This window comes from Anomalospiza imberbis, chromosome 27 (assembly GCF_031753505.1).
Source record: "Anomalospiza imberbis isolate Cuckoo-Finch-1a 21T00152 chromosome 27, ASM3175350v1, whole genome shotgun sequence".
Classification (NCBI taxonomy): Eukaryota; Metazoa; Chordata; class Aves; order Passeriformes; family Viduidae; genus Anomalospiza; species Anomalospiza imberbis.
The window spans coordinates 4,193,206-4,209,778 of record NC_089707.1 but is presented as its reverse complement, the minus strand read 5'-3'; the positions used below and the strand labels follow the sequence as shown (position 1 = coordinate 4,209,778).

Sequence of the window (16,573 nt, the reverse complement as noted above, 5' to 3'; positions counted from 1 at the left end):
GGCCTGTGGAACGGGGGAGGTGACAGGGACAGAGAGCGGGACCAGAGCGGGGGCAGAGGTGGGGACGTGGGTGGGGGTTGGGGATGGGGATTTGGGCAGGGATGGGGCAGATGTCGGGATGGGGACGGGGACTGGAATGGGGACACGAGTGGGAACTGGAATGGGGACAGGGATGGGGACAGGGATGGGGATAGGAATGGGGACAAGGATGCCATTGGGGACAGGGATGGGGACAGGGATGGGGATAGGAATGGGGACAAGGATGCAATTTGGGACAGGGATGGGGATAGGAATGGGGACAGGGATGTGGGACAGCATCCGGAGCAAGGACAGGTGACAGCACCTCCTCAGGCTCCACCTTGATCCTGGAACCACTCCAGCCTGGGAAGGAGCCTCTTGGGGACTTCCTCTGATCCCCCTGGAGCAGGGGGACCCCCTCCTGCCCCCCAAGCGGGCTGGGGGGTTAGGGTTCCCGGACTGGGACCTCCCCACGCAGTGCGACAGTGTCCCCACCGCCCCCCCCCCCGCGAGGTGACAATGTCCCTCCCCCTCCCCTCGCCCCCAGCCCTGGCCCGGCGCTCCCCAACCGCGGGGGTCGCAGCCTCCCCTCCAGGACTACAACTCCCAGCATGCCTCGGGGTGATGGGGGCGGGGCCGGGCCGCGGGGCGGGGCCGGGGCGGGGCGGGGGCGCCTCTCCCCCTTTGTTGGTGTCGGCGGGGCCGAGCGCGGCGGGGCCGGCCCGGAATGGGCGACCAGGTACGGCCCGCACCCCCCGGGGCCGGCAGGGCACGGGGGGATGGAGGAGGAACCGGGCGGGGGGAGGATGAGGGGATGGAGCGATGGGGGCGGGGGGGATGGAGGATGGAGTGAGGAGGGTGGAGGGAGGGAGGGATGGAGAGGGAGGGATGGAGGGAGAGGGGATGGACGGGTGGAGGGAGGGAAGGAGGGAGGGATGAAGAAGGAGAGATGAAGGAAGAAGGGCCGGAGGGATGGAGGAAGTGGGGATGGAGGGATGGGAAGGAAGAGGGAGCAAGGAAGGAAGGAGGGATGGAGGAAGAGGGGATGGAGGGATGGAGAAGGAGGGATGAGGAGCGCAGGTGAGGAGGATGGAAGGCTGAGGGTTTCAGAGTGGCACCGGAGGGAAGGAGGGCTGCGGGAGGGCTGGGGGGGCACGGAGGGGAGCTGGGGGCTCAGGACTGGCACACTCACACTCACACTCACATTGCCAAGTCATCGGCCCCGCCATGCCGGGCAGCCCGGCACGGCACGGCCCGGCACGGTCCGGCACGGCACGGCCCGGCACGGCACGGCACGGCCCGGCACGGTCCGGCACGGCACGGTCCGGCACGGCCCGGCCCGGCACGGTCCGGCACGGCACGGCCCGGCCCGGCACAGCCCGGCACGGCACGGTCCGGCACGGCCCGGCACGGCACGGCCCGGCACAGCCCGGCACGGCACGGCACGGCCCGGCACAGCCCGGCACGGCCCGGCACGGCCCGGCACGGCACGGTCCGGCACGGCCCGGCACGGCACAGCCCGGCACAGCCCGGCACGGCCCGGCACGGCACGGCGGGGCCGGGCCCTGGGGGGAGCGGGGGGCCCGCGGGCACTGACGGCCGGTGCAGGGCGCCGGGCAGGAGTCTCTGCGCAAGATCATCACCACCCTCGCCGTGAAGAATGAGGAGATCCAGAACTTCATCTACTCCCTCAAGCAGATGATCCAGAACGTGGAGGTAGCCCCGGCCCCCCGCGCTCCCCCGGGGCCCCGCCGGGGCGGCCCCCGCTCAGGCCCCGCCGTTGTGCCCAGGCCAACTCGGCGCGGGCGCAGGAGGACCTGGAGGCCGAGTTCCAGTCGCTGTACGCGCTGCTGGACGAGCTCAAGGAGGACATGGTGATGAAGATCAAGCAGGAGCGTGCCAGCCGCACCTACGAGCTGCAGGTGAGCCCCGGCCCAGTGCCCCCGGCCCGGGATCCCGCCCAGCGCTGCCCCTCTGCCCTCCCTCCCCTGCCAGGCCCAGCTCGTGGCGTGTTCCAAGGCCCTGGAGAGCTCCGAGGAGCTGCTGGAGGCGGCCAACCAGGCCCTGGGCACGGCCAACCACCAAGACTTCTCCCAGGTGGGTCCCCGCGGCACCAGGGGTGGCCCTGCCTGGCTGTCCCCATGCTGGGGGTGTCCTGAGCTCCCCTTGCCACCCGCTGGATGCCACCCTGGGCTGGGCACTGCTTCTCTCTGCGTGCTGGGCTGGCTGGGCCTGGGTAGGAGCATGGACACCCGGGGTGACCCCAGGGCCCCCCTTTCTTCTGACACAAAGGGGCACCATGGCAGGGCCACGGGGGGCACTGGGGGGCACAGGGGATGCTGTGCCAGGGAGGTGGTGTGCCACGGGGGTGCTGTGCCAGGTGTACTGCTGCGGGATGCAGGGATGCTCAGGGATGCAGGGATGCTCTGGGGATGCCGTGGGATGCAGGGATGCTCTGGGATGCTGTGGGTGCTCTGGGATGCAGGGATGCTCTGGGGATGCTCTGGGATGCTGTGGGATGCAGGGATACTGTGGGATGTAGGGATGCTGTGAGATGCAGGGATGCTGTGGGATGCAGGGATGCTGTGGGATGCAGGGATGCTCTGGGGATGCTCTGGGATGCTGTGGGATGCATGGATGCTCTGGGATGCAGGGATGCTGTGGGATGCAGGGATGCTCTGGGATGCTGTGGGTGCTCTGGGATGCAGGGATGCTCTGGGGATGCTCTGGGATGCTGTGGGATGCAGGGATACTGTGGGATGTAGGGATGCTGTGAGATGCAGGGATGCTCTGGGATGCAGGGATGCTCTGGGATGCAGGGATGCTGTGGGATGCAGGGATGCTCTGGGATGCAGGGATGCAGTGGGATGCAGGGATGCTCTGGGGATGCTCTGGGATGCTGTGGGATGCTCTGGGCTGTGGGATGCAGGGATGCTCTGGGGATGCTCTGGGATGCTGTGGGATGCTCTGGGCTGTGGGATGCAGGGATGCTGTCCTGCTGGGTGCCACAGCTGGTACAGGTCCCGCATGTACCCCCTGTGCCCGGCTCTGCTGCCTCACTGCTGCTTTTCTCCTCCTCTTTCCCTCTGCGCTCACAAGGCGGCCAAACAGATCAAGGATAGGTACGGCCCCCCCGAGCCCCCCACCCACTAACCCCATCCTCCTCCTCCTCCTCCTCCCAGCCAGGGCCCCACAGGGGGTGGTCCCAAGGTGCTGGGTTGGTCCCAAGGTGCTGGGGTGGCCCTGTGGGTGCTGGGGTGGCCCTGTGGGTGCTGGCGTGGCTGTGCCCGCCCTCCCCGGGGTCACGCAGGGCAGGGGGGGTGCCCGGCCCCGCTGAGCCCTGTCCCCTGTCCTGGCACAGTGTGACGATGGCTCCGGCCTTCCGCCTGTCGCTCAAGGCCAAGGTCAGTGACAACATGAGCCACCTGATGGTGGATTTCGCCCAGGAACGGCGCCTGCTGCAGGGCCTCACCTTCCTGCCAGGTACTGCCAGGGCAGGGGGACACGGGGGGACAGGGCAGCGCACAGCCAGCCTGGCACCGGGGGAGGGTGTCACGGGATGGGGCAGTGCCAGGCCTGGGGTGCCTTTCCAGAGGGGCAGGAAGGTGCCAGGGATGGGTGGAGGGATGAGGGGTTTGGGTGCTGTGCCCAGGGGGGCAGTGAGGGCCGTGCTGGGGGTCTCTGGGTGCCATGGGTGGGGTCCCATGAGTGCCACGCCTGAGGTCTGTGATGTGTTGAGCCCGTGGGGTCTGGGGGTACCCGGGAGTGCTGGGGAACCCCTGTGTGGCAGGGAGGGGGGACACTGGCACGGCTGCTCCTGCGGGCAGTGCCCAGCGCCCCCGAGATCGACCTGGCGGAGTCGCTGGTGGCCGATAACTGTGTGACCCTGGCCTGGAGGATGCCCGACGAGGACAGCAAGATCGACCACTACGTGCTGGAGTACCGCAGGACCAACTTCGAGGGGCCCCCCCGTGCCAAGGAGGACCAGCCCTGGATGGTCATCGAGGGCATCAAGGGCACTGAGTACACCCTCACTGGTGCGGGCACAGGGGTGCAACCAGCCCCAGGCGGGCACTGGGGTTGTCCCAGGCTCTGTAAGGGACAGGGGGGTGGCAGTGCCCTCCTCGTGCCCCACCCTGTGACCCTGCTGTGCCCACAGGGCTGAAGTTTGACATGAAGTACATGAATTTTCGGGTGCGGGCGTGTAACAAGGCGGTGGCGGGCGAGTTCTCCGAGCCGGTCACTTTGGAGACCAGAGGTGGGTCCACGGGGGGTGGCAGGTGCCCATGTCCCCCTGTGCCACCCCTGTGGGGTGGTGGCCAGGCGGGGGGAGCCGTAGCACTGCTGACAGGGGCTGTCCCCAGCGTTCATGTTCCGGCTGGATGCCAGCACGTGCCACCAGAACCTGCGGGTGGAGGAGCTGAGCGTGGAATGGGACGCCACGGGCGGGAAGGTGCAGGACGTCAAGGCCCGCGAGAAGGATGGCAAGGGCAGGACGGCCTCTCCTGCCAACTCCCCTGCCAGGTAACGCCACCCCCGGGCCCCCCGGCACGGCCCCTTGGCCTGGCAGTGCCAACCCTGCCCTGTCCCTTTGTGCCAGGGTGGTGCAGTCGCCCAAGAGGATGTCCCTGGGCCGCGGGGGCCGCGACCGATTCACCGCAGAGTCCTACACGGTGCTGGGTGAGAGGGGCACCCGGGGGTGTGGGCTTTGGGCACCCAGGGGAGTGGGGGTTTGGGCACCCAGAGGTGTGGGGGGCTGGGGCACCCCGGGGTGTGGGGTTTGGGCTCCCAGGGGTGTGAGGTTTGGGCACCCAGGGTTGTGGGGAGGGGGAGGGGCTGGGCATCCAGGGGAGTGGGGGTTTGGGCACCCAGAGGTGTGGGGGGCTGGGGCCCCCAGGGGTGTGGGGTTTGGGCACCCAGGGATGTATGGTATGGGCACCCAGGGGTGTGGGGTTTGGGCACCTGGGGGTGTGAGGGTTTGGGCACCCAGGGATGTGGGTGAGGAGGGGGCACAGAGGGAATAGGCCACGAGGGGCGATGCAGGGGGGCAGGGGACACCCGTGGCGGGGTGGGGACAGGACAGGGCACAGGGCAGGCCGCGGGTGCCCCGGGCAGAGCCGTGGCCGTGCCCCAGGGGACACCCTGATCGACGGGGACGAGCACTACTGGGAGGTGCGCTACGACCGCGACAGCAAAGCCTTCGGCGTGGGTGTGGCCTACCGCAGCCTGGGCAAGTTCGACCAGCTGGGCAAGACCTCGGCGTCCTGGTGCCTGCACCTCAACAACTGGCTGCAGGTCAGCTTCAGCGCCAAGCACAACAACAAGGCCAAGGCGCTCGACGTGCCCGTGCCCGACTGCATCGGCGTGCACTGCAACTTCCACGAAGGTGGGGCTGGGCTGGGGCTGGGGGTGGCACCTCTCTGGGCATTGGCGCCTCCACGGGCACCAGTGTGGGCATTGCCACCACCATGGGCATTGTCATCTCCATGGCCACCACCATGGGCATTGGCACCTCCATTGGCACCAATGTTGGCATTGCCACCACTGTGGACACCTCCATGGGCATTGTCACTGCCATGGCCACCACTGTGGGCATTGGCACCACCATGGGCATTGTCACTGCCAGGGCCACCACCACTGGCATTGGCACCTCCATTGGCACCAGTGTGGGCATTGCCACTACCGTGGACACCTCCATGGGCATTGTCACTGCCATGGCCACCACTGTGGGCATTGGCACCACCATGGGCATTGTCACTGCCAGGGCCACCACCACTGGCATTGGCACCTCCATTGGCACCAGTGTGGGCATTGCCACTACCGTGGACACCACCATGGGCATTGTCATCTCCATGGCCACCACCATGGGCATTGGCACCTCCATGGGCATTGTCATCTCCATGGCCACCACCATGGGCATTGGTACCACCATGGGCATTGGCACCTCCATGGGCATTGTCATCTCCATGGCCACCACCATGGGCATTGGTACCACCATGGGCATTGGCACCTCCATGGGCATTGTCACTGCCGTGGGCATTGTCATCTCCATGGCCACCACCATGGGCATTGGCACCTCCATGGGCATTGTCACTGCCATGGGCATTGTCATCTCCATGGCCACCACCATGGGCATTGGCACCTCCATGGGCATTGTCATCTCCATGGCCACCACCATGGGCATTGGCACCTCCATGGGTACCAGTGTGGGCACTGGCACCACCATGGCCACTGTCATCTCCGTGTCTACCACTGTGGGCATTGGCACCTCCATGGGCACCTCCCTGGGTATTGTCACCACCATGGCCACCACCGTGAGCAGTGGCACCACCATGGACACCAGTGTGGACATTGCCACCATCATGGCCATTGTCACCTCCATGGCCACTGTCACCACCGTGGGCACCAGCGTGTCCATACTCCAGCATGGACACCAACATCCACCATTGTCACCACCACAGCCATTGCCACCACCATGGCCATTGTCACCCCCATTGTCACCACCATGGGCACCAGCATGTCCATACTCCAGCATGGACACCAACATCCACCACTATCATCACCATGGCCATTGTCACCACCATGGGCACTGTCACCACCACAGGCACTGTGCCAGGGCTGTGCCCGCCCCGTGCCCACCTGTGCCCCCATTCCCACAGGTTTCCTGTCCTTCTACAACGCCCGGACCAAGCAGCTGCTCCACACCTTCAAGGCCAAGTTCTCGCAGCCGGTGCTGCCGGCCTTCATGGTAAGGGAGAGGCAGGGCTGGGGGTCCCAGGGGGGGCTGCCAGCGCTGGGTTCAGCCCCCTGAGCCCCCGCTGTGTCCCCAGGTGTGGTGTGGCAGCTTCCAGGTGACATCAGGCTTGCAGGTGCCCAGCGCCGTGCGGTGCCTCCAGAAGCGCAACAGCACCGCCAGCAGCTCCAGCCTGCCCTGAGCCCGGGCACAGCACTGAATGTACCCCCAGCCCCGCAGCCCCTGCAGGGCTCTGCCACCCCCGGGGCTGCCCACGGCCCCCCCACTCCGTGCCCCCCGTGTCGCCGGGGCTCGTTGCCCCCCCCAGCACCGAGAGCTGCTTCTGGCCTGGAGAATAAATTGGGATGTAGGTGTGACCTGGCCGTGGATGGGGACACAGGGGGCAGTTCGGGGTCCCTGTGACACCCCCGCGGTGCCAGGAGCAGGGAGAGGCTGGGTGGGCACACAGTTCTTTATTTACAGTGCCCCCCTCAAAGATGAGGGGGTTGCCTCCCCAGTGTCACCCCAGGCCAGGGGACACTGGGGACAGCTTTCCCTGAGGGTGAGGGGGCGCCCCGCTGCCCCTGCTGGCTGCTGGCACAGAGTGGGGGCCAGCGGGGCCCCCCCAGAGTGTCCCCATCACTGAGCCTGGCGCAGCTGCAGCTTCCTGTGCAGCTCCCTGAGCAGCTCCTGGGTACTCCCTGTGCCAGGGGGGGATGGAACTGTGAGCACCTGGCAGAGAATCCGCCTCCCCCTGCCCCCCAGGAACCCCCCGCTCCTCCCCATTGCCCCCCGAGCCGGTGGCAGGACCCAGTGTCCCCGGGGTGACAGCGGGGCCAGGGGGGGAGGGCTCGGTGCGGGGGTGTCCGCTCCCCGTCCCCGCAGTCCCGAGCGGCCTCACCGGGGTCGTTCATGTAGATCTGCTCCTCGGGCACCAGCCCCAAGCCGGGGGGGCCTCTGCGCCTCCTCAGGGCCGGTCTGCCCCTCCTCAGGGCCGGCCCGAGCGCGGCCGCAGCCGGGGGGGGGCCCCCCTCCATCGGCACGAACTCTGGAGCAGAGCGAGGGGTGGTCACAGACCCTCCGTCTGCAGCCGACACCCCCAGACCCCTCTGAGCCCCCTCAGACCCCTCTGAGCCCCCTCAGACCCTCCTGAGCCCTCCCAAACCCCTTTGAGCCCCCCAGGCCCTTTTGAGCTCCCTCAAACCCCTCTGAGCCCCCTCAGACCCCTTTGAGCGCCCCCAGAACCCTCTGAGCCCCCCCAGACCCTCCTGAGCCCTCCCAAACCCCTTTGAGCCCCCCAGGCCCTTTTGAGCTCCCTCAAACCCCTCTGAGCCCCCTCAGACCCCCCTAATCCTTCCCAGACCCCTCTGAGTGCCCCCAGATCCCCCTAAGCCCTCCCAGACCCCTCTGAGCCCCCCCAGACCCCTCTGAGCCCCCTCAGACCCCCCTAAGCCCTCCCAGACCCCTCTGAGCCCCCTCAGACCCCCCCTAAGCTCTCCCAGACCCCTCTGAGTGCCCCCAGACCCCTCTGAGCCCCCTCAGACCCCTCTGAGCCCCCTCAGACCCCCCTAAGCCCTCCCAGACCCCTCTGAGTGCCCCCAGACCCCTCTGAGCCCCCCCAGACCCCTCTGAGCCCCCTCAGACCCCCCTAAGCCCTCCCAGACCCCTCTGAGTGCTCCCAGACCTCTCTGAGCGCCCCCAGGCAGAGACACCCCAGCAGCTCTGCCCCCCAACTCTCCAGACACCCCCTCTCCCCCCAGCCTCTCCCGGCTGCTCCCGACACCCCAATAGTGACCCCGAGCCCCCACCCCCGAGCCCCCCAGCCCCGGTGCCCACCCAGCTGGGCGCTGTACTCGGGCTCCAGGGGCTGCAGGCTGCCCTTGCTGCGCCGCACGAAGAACTGTGCCACCTCTGCCAGCGACGAGCAGCGGTGCTGGGGACACGCACGGCCTCAATCGGGGACCCCCCCGCGCCCCCCATTCCCTGCCCTCCGCTCCAGGCCCTGCCGGGGGGGGGGGGGTCCCATCCCCTTGGCTGCAGCCCTTTGGGGTGTCCCGGTCTCTTGGGAGTTCCCAGGGATCCCAAAGGTGAGGGGTTCCCTGTCCCTTCTTTTGGGGGTCCCAGTTCCCAGGGATCCCAAAGCTGAGGGGTTCCCTGTCCCTTCTTTTGGGGGTCCCAGTCCCCAGGGATCCCAAAGCTGAGGGGTTCCCTGTCCCTTCTTTTGGGGGTCCCAGTACCCAGGGATCCCAAAGCTGAGGGGTTCCCTGTCCCTTCTTTTGGGGGTGCTAGTTCCTTTGAGCCCCAGCCCCCTGGGGACCCCTTGGTCCCACCCTTGGGTGTTCCCGGGATTCCCGGGGGGTGCCCACCCTTGAGATGTCACAGCCCACACGGTGCCAGTCCCTTGGGTGGCCCCAAGGGTCCCACCCCGGGGGTTCAGGGGGGTGCCCGGGGTTGGGGTCCCTGTCCCCGGGGCCATCCCCGCCCTGTCCCGTGTCACTCACCGGGGTCTCCACGTCGATTACGTAGCCCTGGTCCTCTCTCCTCACCCTGTAGTGCCTCAGCAGCGCTGTCCTGCGGGGGGGCTGCCTCAGCGGCTGGGGACCCCCCTTGTGGGGCACTCGCACCCCGCGGGACACCCCTCGCAATGGGACCCTTCCCCTTGGGGCCACCAAGGCGTCTCCCCTCACCCTGGGACCCCCCCACCCCATGGGGACCCTCACCCTGAGCCACCCCTTGCAGAGAGCCCCTCTCCTTTGGGGACACCCCTCCCCCGGTGACCCTCCCCACGCCCCCCGATGTCCCCTGGCTCGGACCCGTCCAGCTCCTGGCGCGTGGTGACCGAGACGCCCTGGCCGTGTCCCCCGGGCCGCAGCAGCAGGTTCCCCCTGCCCGCGCTCTGCTCCAGCAGCCGCTCGGCCTCGGCGCGCGTCACCTGGAAAAAACAGCTGGGGACCCTGGGGACCCCCCCACTGTCACCGCCAGCCCTGCCCCGTCACCGCCGGCCACACTGGGCCACCCCCAGTTGGGCCATGCTGGTCCCCAGTGAGGATGGGGACCCCCCCCAGCCCCCGATCCCCCCGACTCACGGCTCGGAGGGGCTGGGGGACACAGGGGTGGCCGGCGACACGGGGGTGGTCGGGGACACAGGGGTGGCCGGCGACACGGGGGTGGTCGGGGACACAGGGGTGGCCGGCGACACGGGGGTGGTCGGGGACGCGGGGCTGGTCGGGGACACGGCGATGTCCCTGCGCTCCTGCTCCTCCCGCAGAGCCTGCAGGAGCTGGAAGTTGTGCCCGGGCAACAGCGCCAGGTCCTGGGGCATCTTCATCTGCGGGGGGACACGGGGTGGTGGCACAGAGAGGTCCCTGTCACCCCGGGACCCCCGGGCAGCATCCCGTGCCCACCTTGGCCATGGTCAGGATGAATCCCCGCCACATCTCCTGCGTCTCCCAGCTCTCCGTCTGCCAGGGGACAAAGGGACATGAGGGTGGCCTGTCCCCTGGCCCTTGTGTCCCCCAGAAGTCTCTGCAGTCCACTAAGCCTGGCCCCAAATCCCATAGCCCCTCATCCCTGTGCATCCCCTGTACCCCAAAGTCCTTCCCCATCTGCCCTCCAGTCCTCCCAGTCCCAAAATCCTGTCCTCTCTGTGTCCCTAAATCCTTCCCTTACGCTCCCCAGTGCCCCCCCTGCAGTCCCTGTCCCAAAACCCAGCCCCCTTGTCCCCCCAATCCTGAAACCCCCTCCAGGTACCCCTATAGCCCCCGGGGCACCCCCAGCCCCTCATATTCCCCCCCCCCCCCCGTGGCTACCCCTCACCTTCATTGTCACCTCTTGTCCCCTCAGCCTGAGGACGAGCACCCCGCCCTCGGCCTGCACGGTCACCAGCTCGCCCAGGTCCAGCAGCTCCAGGGGCTGGGGGCACCCAAGGGTGGGACCCCCGGCCCAGGGACACGAGCACGTCAGACCTCAGCCCCTCCGGGCCACCCCCACCTCAGCCAGGGTCCCCCCAGTGTCACCTGAAGGTCCCATCCTCGGGGGGCCCTTGCCCAGGGGGGTTTATGGGGAGGGGTCCCCAATCCTGGGGGGTTTCACTGAACAGGTCCCCGCTCGGGGAGGGGGCACAGGGGTCCCACCCTGAGGGGATCCTGTCCCAGGGGCGTCTCAGGGGCTCGGACAGGAGGGGGGTTCCCAATCTTGGGGGTCCCAGCCCCAGCAGATCCCAGAGGTCCCGGCCTGGGGGAGCCCCCCCAGTTCCACCCAAAGGTTCTTGTCCTGGGGGTCCCACCCTGAGGGGGTCCCGGACATGGGGTTCCACCCTGAGGGGCCCCAGCCCGGGGGTGTCTCCAGCCTCGGGGAGTCCCACGGGGGTCCCGGCCCAGAGAAACCCCCCGGGTCCGGCCGGGACAGCCCGTGCAGGGGTCCCAGTCCCGGGGGTCGTGCCCGGAGGAGCCCGGTACCTCGTGGTCCTGGGGCCCCGTGTAGAAGGCGAGATTGAGCCCCAGCAGCCCGGCCCAGACCCTCCGGTAGCCCTGCGGAGAGGGACGGGCTCAGCTGCGCACTGACACCGGCACCGGGAACAGGGAAACGGCACCGGGAACGGGGAAATGGCACCGGGAGCCGGCACCGGCACCAGAAACCGGGAACCAGGCAGCGGGAATCAGGCACCAGGAAACCGGGAAGTGAGAACCGGCACCGGGAGCCGGCGCTGGCATCGGCACCAGGAACAGGGAACCGGCGCCGGGCTCCTCAGGGAACACAGCCGGTGGTCCCGGGCGGCTGAGGGGACACGGGGAGTCGGTCCGGGGGGAGACCGTGCCTGGGAGTGCCGGGAGCGGTCCCGGGAATCGGCCCGGGGTACCCGAGGGTCGCTCTTGGCGCTCGGTCCCGGGGAGTCCCAGGTGTTGGTGCTGGGGCGTGCCGGGGTCGGTCCCGGGGGTGCCGGGGTCGGTCCCGGCGGTGTCGCCCACCTGATCCCGCGGCCCCCACTTGTCCACGAAGCCCTCGTAGTAGTGCCGGAGCCGGGACCGGGTCCGCCGGGGCAGCGGCACCGGCCGCTCCATCTCCGCCACCGCGCAAGAGCCACCGCAGTTCCCGGCACCGGCCCCGCCCGGGCCGGGGCGAAGGGCAGCGGGCGGGTGTCCCGGCCGGGCCGGGGGATCCCCGGTGCGGGGCTGAGCCCCCGTGTCCCTCCCTTCCGACGCAGCAGGTGCGGGGCTGTGCCCCCCAGCAGGCTCCCGCTCCCACTCCCGGTGCCGGTGTCCCCCGTGCCCCTGCCCGAGGAGAAAAGCGGCGGGCGGGGGTCCCTGCCGGGCTGGGGGTCCGTGACCGGCGCGGGGCTGAGCCCCCCTGTCCCCCGCCCGGTGTGACAGGTGCGGGGACGAACCCAGCAGGTTCCTGCCTGTCCCCCCGCCCGGTTCCGGTGCCGGTGTCCCCCCCTCCCCGGGGCCGGAGCGAGGGGCGGCGGGCGGGGGTCTCGCCGGAAGGGGGGGGGAGTTCGTGTCTCAGTGCGGGGCTGAGTCCCCGTGTCCCCCCCCCGCCCGGTGCTGCAGGTGCGGGGCTGTCCCCCCCCGGTGCCGGTGTCCTCTCACCCCCCCGGGCGGGGCGGGGCGCCCGGGGCCGCCCCATCACGTGTCGCCGCCGCCGCCGCCGCGCGCACCGGGGGGAGGCGGGAGCGGCGGGAGCGGCGGGAGCGGAGCATGGCAGGTACCGGGGGGCGGGGGCGCACCGGGCACCGGCTCCGGGAACCGGGAACCGGGAACGGGGAATCGGACACGCACCGGGCACCGGGCATGCATCGGGATCGCGCGCACCGGGCACGCACCGGGCACCGAACACGTACCGAGCACGCGCACACCGGGCACGCACCGGGCTCCCGGTACCAGACGCGTACCAGGAGCGCACCGGGAACCGGACACGCGCGCACGGACACGCGCTCGGGCCGGGGACACGCACCGGTCACTCGCGCCTCCCCCCCCCCCCCCCGCGCCCACCCGGGGCACGCGCGTGCACCTGCCCGAGCGCGCGCCCGCGGGACCTCGCTGGGGACACCCCGGGACACCCCGGGACACCCCGGGACACACCGGCACACCCCGGGACACCCCTGGGGGCAGGAGCTGAGCGCGGCCGGGGCGGGGACACCTCTCCCCCCGGGGACCTGTGGTGTGTCACCCCCGGCCGCCCCCGCAGCCCCCTGGGCTCAGAGCGGGCTCTGGGGACCTGCTGGGCCAGAGGAGATTCAGCCCCCTGTCCCCCGACCATGTCCCCGTGTCCCCCAGCCCTGTGTGGGTTCCCCACCCGCGTCCCTCAGCTGTGTCCCCACGTCCCCATGTCCCTCAGCCCGTTCCTGTACCCACCAGCCGTGTCCCCGTGCCCGCAGTCCTGTATTGTCACGCTCCTGTGTCCTCCCCCCCCATCTCCCATCCCCGAGTCCTCCTCCAACCCCTCCATGTCCCTGTGTCCCCTCCGTGCTTGTATCCCCATGTCCACCTCTTCCCGTCCCCACGTCCCTGTGCATCCCTGCCCCCGTGTCCCCATCCGCAGGCAGAAACCATGGGGGGGGACCCAAGGGTGCTCTGGGGGGACACCCAGGGGTGCTGTCACACCTGTCCCCCCCCCCCCCCCGCAGCGCTGGCCGCCGCCTCCCCCGGCGGGGACGAGTGTCTGGAGGAGGATGAGGACGAGCTGGAGCCGGGGCTGGACGAGGCGGAGGCCGAGCCGGAGGCCGGGAGCGGCGCGAAGGCGGCGGGGGTGGCCCGGGGGGCCGTTCTGACCCGCAGGGGCATCACCCTGAGGGTCCTGCTCCGAGACGGGCTCCTGGAGCCGGGCAGAGGGGTCCTGTCCATCTACTACCTGGTGAGCCTGGGGACACGGCACGGGGACAGGGGACAGGGGACGGGGATGGGGACAGGGGACGGGGATGGGGACAGGGGACAGGGGACAGGGATGGGGACAGGGGATGGGGGGGGACAGGGGACAGGGCACGGGGACAGGGGACAGGGCACAGGGGATGGGGACAGGGGACAGGGCATGGGGACTGGGAATAGTGATGGGGACCAGGAATAGGGATGGGGACAGGGGAGAGGGTTGGGGACAGGGGACAGGGCACGGGGACAGGGGAGAGGGATGGGGACAGGGGACAGGGCATGGGGACAGGGGAGAAGGATGGGGACTGGGAATAGGGATGGGGACAAGAAAGAGAGATGGGGCAGGAGACATGGGACAGGGAAAAGGACGGGAAACGGGACACAGGATGAGGACAGGGGATGTGGGATGAGGACAAGAGATACAGATGGCAAATGTGGGACAGCGATGGGGCTGAGGGAGAAGTGATGGGGACAAGGGGATGTGACTCCCGGCATTGTCCCCAGGGCAAGAAGTTCGTAGGGGACCTGGGCTCGGACGGGACCATCACGTGGCAGGAGACGGGGCAGGTGTTCAACTCCCCGAGCGCCTGGGCCACGCACTGCAAGCGCCTGGTGAACCCCGCCAAGAAGTCGGGCTGCGGCTGGGCGTCCGTGCGCTACAAGGGCCAGAAGCTGGACCAGTACAAGGCCGCCTGGCTGCGCAAGCACCAGCCCAACGTGCCACCCCCCGAGGAGGTGGGACCGGGGTCACCTCCCCGTGGCACCCCCAGGGTAAGGGGCGAGGTGGGTGCCAGCCCCGTCTGCTCGCAGAGCTTGGCCAGCGAGGGCGAGGAGGAGGAGCTGCCCGAGGATGAGGAGGAGGAAGCGGCGAGGGAGGGTCGGGTGGCGATGCCGGAGCCGGCGGCTCCCAAAAAGCCGGAGGAGAGGAGCAAGAAGCAGCAGGGCAAGAGCCTGGCGGAGCCGGCGGGGACGGGTGAGCTGCCGTGGGGGTGCCGGGGGTCCCGGGCAGCCTGGCCGCGGTGACGGGACCCTGTCCTTGGCAGATGCCGGCACTGCAGGGAAAAGGCTGGAGATGAAACCCCGGGTGCCCGTCCGCTACTGCACCCTGGGCACCCGCGACTCGGCCAGGTAGGGGACACCGGGACCCCGGGGCGCAGCAGGGGTGGGGACAGCGGTGGCAGCGGGGCTGTGCCTCTTCCAGGAACCCCCAGACCCTGGTGGAGGTGACGTCCTTTGCTGCCATCAACAAATTCCAGCCCTTCAACGTGGCCATCTCCAGCAACGTCCTCCTGCTCCTGGTGTGTTCCCTCCCCAGGCTGGGACATCGCTGATGGCACTGGGGACACCCGCAGCGAGCGGGGTGTCCCTCGTGTCACCGTTTTAGTGCTAAACTGTTGATTTTAACCTTTTCCTTTAGGATTTCCACAGCCACCTGACGCGGAGCGAAGTGGTGGGGTACCTGGGGGGGCGGTGGGACACCAACACCCAGTGTAGGTGGGGTTTGGGGGGGTGGGGGCGGCTCTGCCGTGGGCCGGGGGTGTCACCCAGCCCTGTGTCCCAGCAGTGCTGACGGTGCTTCGAGCCTTCCCGTGCCGGACCCGCCTGGGTGATGCCGAAGCCGCGGGCGCTGTGGAGGAGGAGGTGAGGGGCTGATCCAGCCTGAGGAGCGGGCAGGGGGCTCTGCAGGGCCTGGACCTACGGTGTGTGCCCCCCCAGATCTGCCAGAGCCTGTTCCTGCGGGGGCTGTCGCTGGTGGGGTGGTACCACAGCCACCCCTTCGGGCCCGCGCTGCCGTCCCTGCACGACATCGACGCGCAGATGGATTACCAGCTCAAGCTGCAGGGCAGCGGCAACGGCTTCCAGCCCTGCCTGGGGCTCATCTGCGGTACGTGCCCGCGGCCCGGGGCTCCCAGGGGGCTGGGGCTGCTGTCACCCCCCTGTGCCAGCCCCCTCTGTCCCCACAGGGCCCTTCTACCACGGCAACCCTGGCGTGGAGTCCAAAATCGCGCCCTTCTGGGTGATGCCGCCGCCAGAGGTAAGTGGGGGAGAATTTGGGGAGGGGTCCCCCCACCCGGTGCCCTCGGGTGCCCCCCAGGGTGGTGTCAGGTCCCAGAGCTGTGGAGTGACCCCTGCCCGGCTCCCCCACCCTCCAGCAACGGCCCAACGACTACGGGATCCCCATGGATGTGGAGGTCACCTACATCCAGGACGGGTTCCTCACCAACGACGTCGTGCAGGAGATGGTGAGAGAGGGGTGGGGGCCCCCAAAACCCCCTGAGCCCATTGGGGGCAGGCTGGCACCCCACCGTTGTCCCCATCCTGCCCTTAGCCGTGGTGATGGTGACAGTCCACCGAGGTCTCGGTGCCACAGGTTTGGGATCCCCCTGGCTGGCTTTGGGGCACCCCCAGGGCCTGCAGCCCCTCTGTCCCCCCCAGACGCTGCTGGTGGAGTTCTATAAGGGAGCCCCCGACCTGGTGAAGTTCCAGGAGCTGTGGAGTCAGGATCAGACCTACCTGGACAAGCTGAAGGTGGGAAGGGCTGGGAGGGGAGGGGGCTTTGGTGGGGCACCCATTCCCTGTGCTGGAATGAAGTGGGGTTCCCCCTCTGCAGGGCTCCCTGGCCTCCCGCACCCCCAAAGACCAGAGCTTCACCCACGTCCTGGAGCAGATCTTCAGCCTCCTCAAGCTCAGCGGGTGAGGGCCCGGGGCCCCTCGAGTCGGACCAGGCGCCTCCCGCAGCCCGGGCGGGGCTCGCAGCCCCGGGGCTCAGCCGGACCCGGCGCGGGGCAGCTCCCGGAGCTCCCCGCGACCCCGCCGGGCCCGCCCTGCCCCGGGGGCGGCCGTGCCGGTGGGGGAGTCTGTGGGTCAGTGGTTTGTGGAAGTGGTAGTTTGATTAAAGAGCAGTTCCTGAGAGGTGGCTCTGCTGGCTGGGGACATCCTGCCATGGCCTGGATTAGGG

At 69.3% G+C, this 16,573-nt stretch overlaps 3 protein-coding genes across 3 annotated transcripts; 2 read left to right on the top strand and 1 right to left on the bottom strand.

Moving 5' to 3' along the window:
* Window positions 1-675: 675 nt before the first annotated feature.
* FSD1 (fibronectin type III and SPRY domain containing 1) lies at window positions 676-7,128 on the top strand. The gene is made up of 13 exons (XM_068174201.1): window positions 676-757; window positions 1,627-1,734; window positions 1,809-1,940; window positions 2,014-2,115; window positions 3,118-3,140; window positions 3,380-3,501; window positions 3,846-4,055; window positions 4,178-4,276; window positions 4,383-4,542; window positions 4,619-4,698; window positions 5,153-5,404; window positions 6,678-6,766; window positions 6,849-7,128. The coding sequence occupies exons 1-13, from the start codon at window positions 746-748 to the stop codon at window positions 6,951-6,953; spliced, it is 1,494 nt and encodes a 497-aa protein (XP_068030302.1). The 5' UTR covers window positions 676-745; the 3' UTR covers window positions 6,954-7,128.
* Window positions 7,129-7,734: 606 nt separating this feature from the next.
* On the bottom strand, window positions 7,735-11,826 carry STAP2 (signal transducing adaptor family member 2; the record flags this gene model as incomplete). Its single annotated transcript, XM_068173713.1, has 9 exons — window positions 11,719-11,826; window positions 11,209-11,280; window positions 10,568-10,663; window positions 10,156-10,212; window positions 9,985-10,079; window positions 9,565-9,735; window positions 9,253-9,322; window positions 8,588-8,684; window positions 7,735-7,799 (listed from the first exon to the last, which is right to left on the bottom strand). Coding segments are annotated over exons 1-9 (816 nt in total), but the record flags the coding sequence as incomplete, so codon positions are not given.
* Window positions 11,827-12,323: 497 nt separating this feature from the next.
* Window positions 12,324-16,525, top strand: MPND (MPN domain containing). The gene is given in 13 exon segments (XM_068174224.1): window positions 12,324-12,454; window positions 13,377-13,603; window positions 14,119-14,349; window positions 14,425-14,615; window positions 14,617-14,742; window positions 14,816-14,912; window positions 15,032-15,104; window positions 15,179-15,255; window positions 15,331-15,499; window positions 15,579-15,649; window positions 15,768-15,857; window positions 16,051-16,143; window positions 16,226-16,525. Coding segments are annotated over 13 exon segments (1,539 nt in total). The 5' UTR covers window positions 12,324-12,447; the 3' UTR covers window positions 16,313-16,525.
* Window positions 16,526-16,573: the final 48 nt, after the last annotated feature.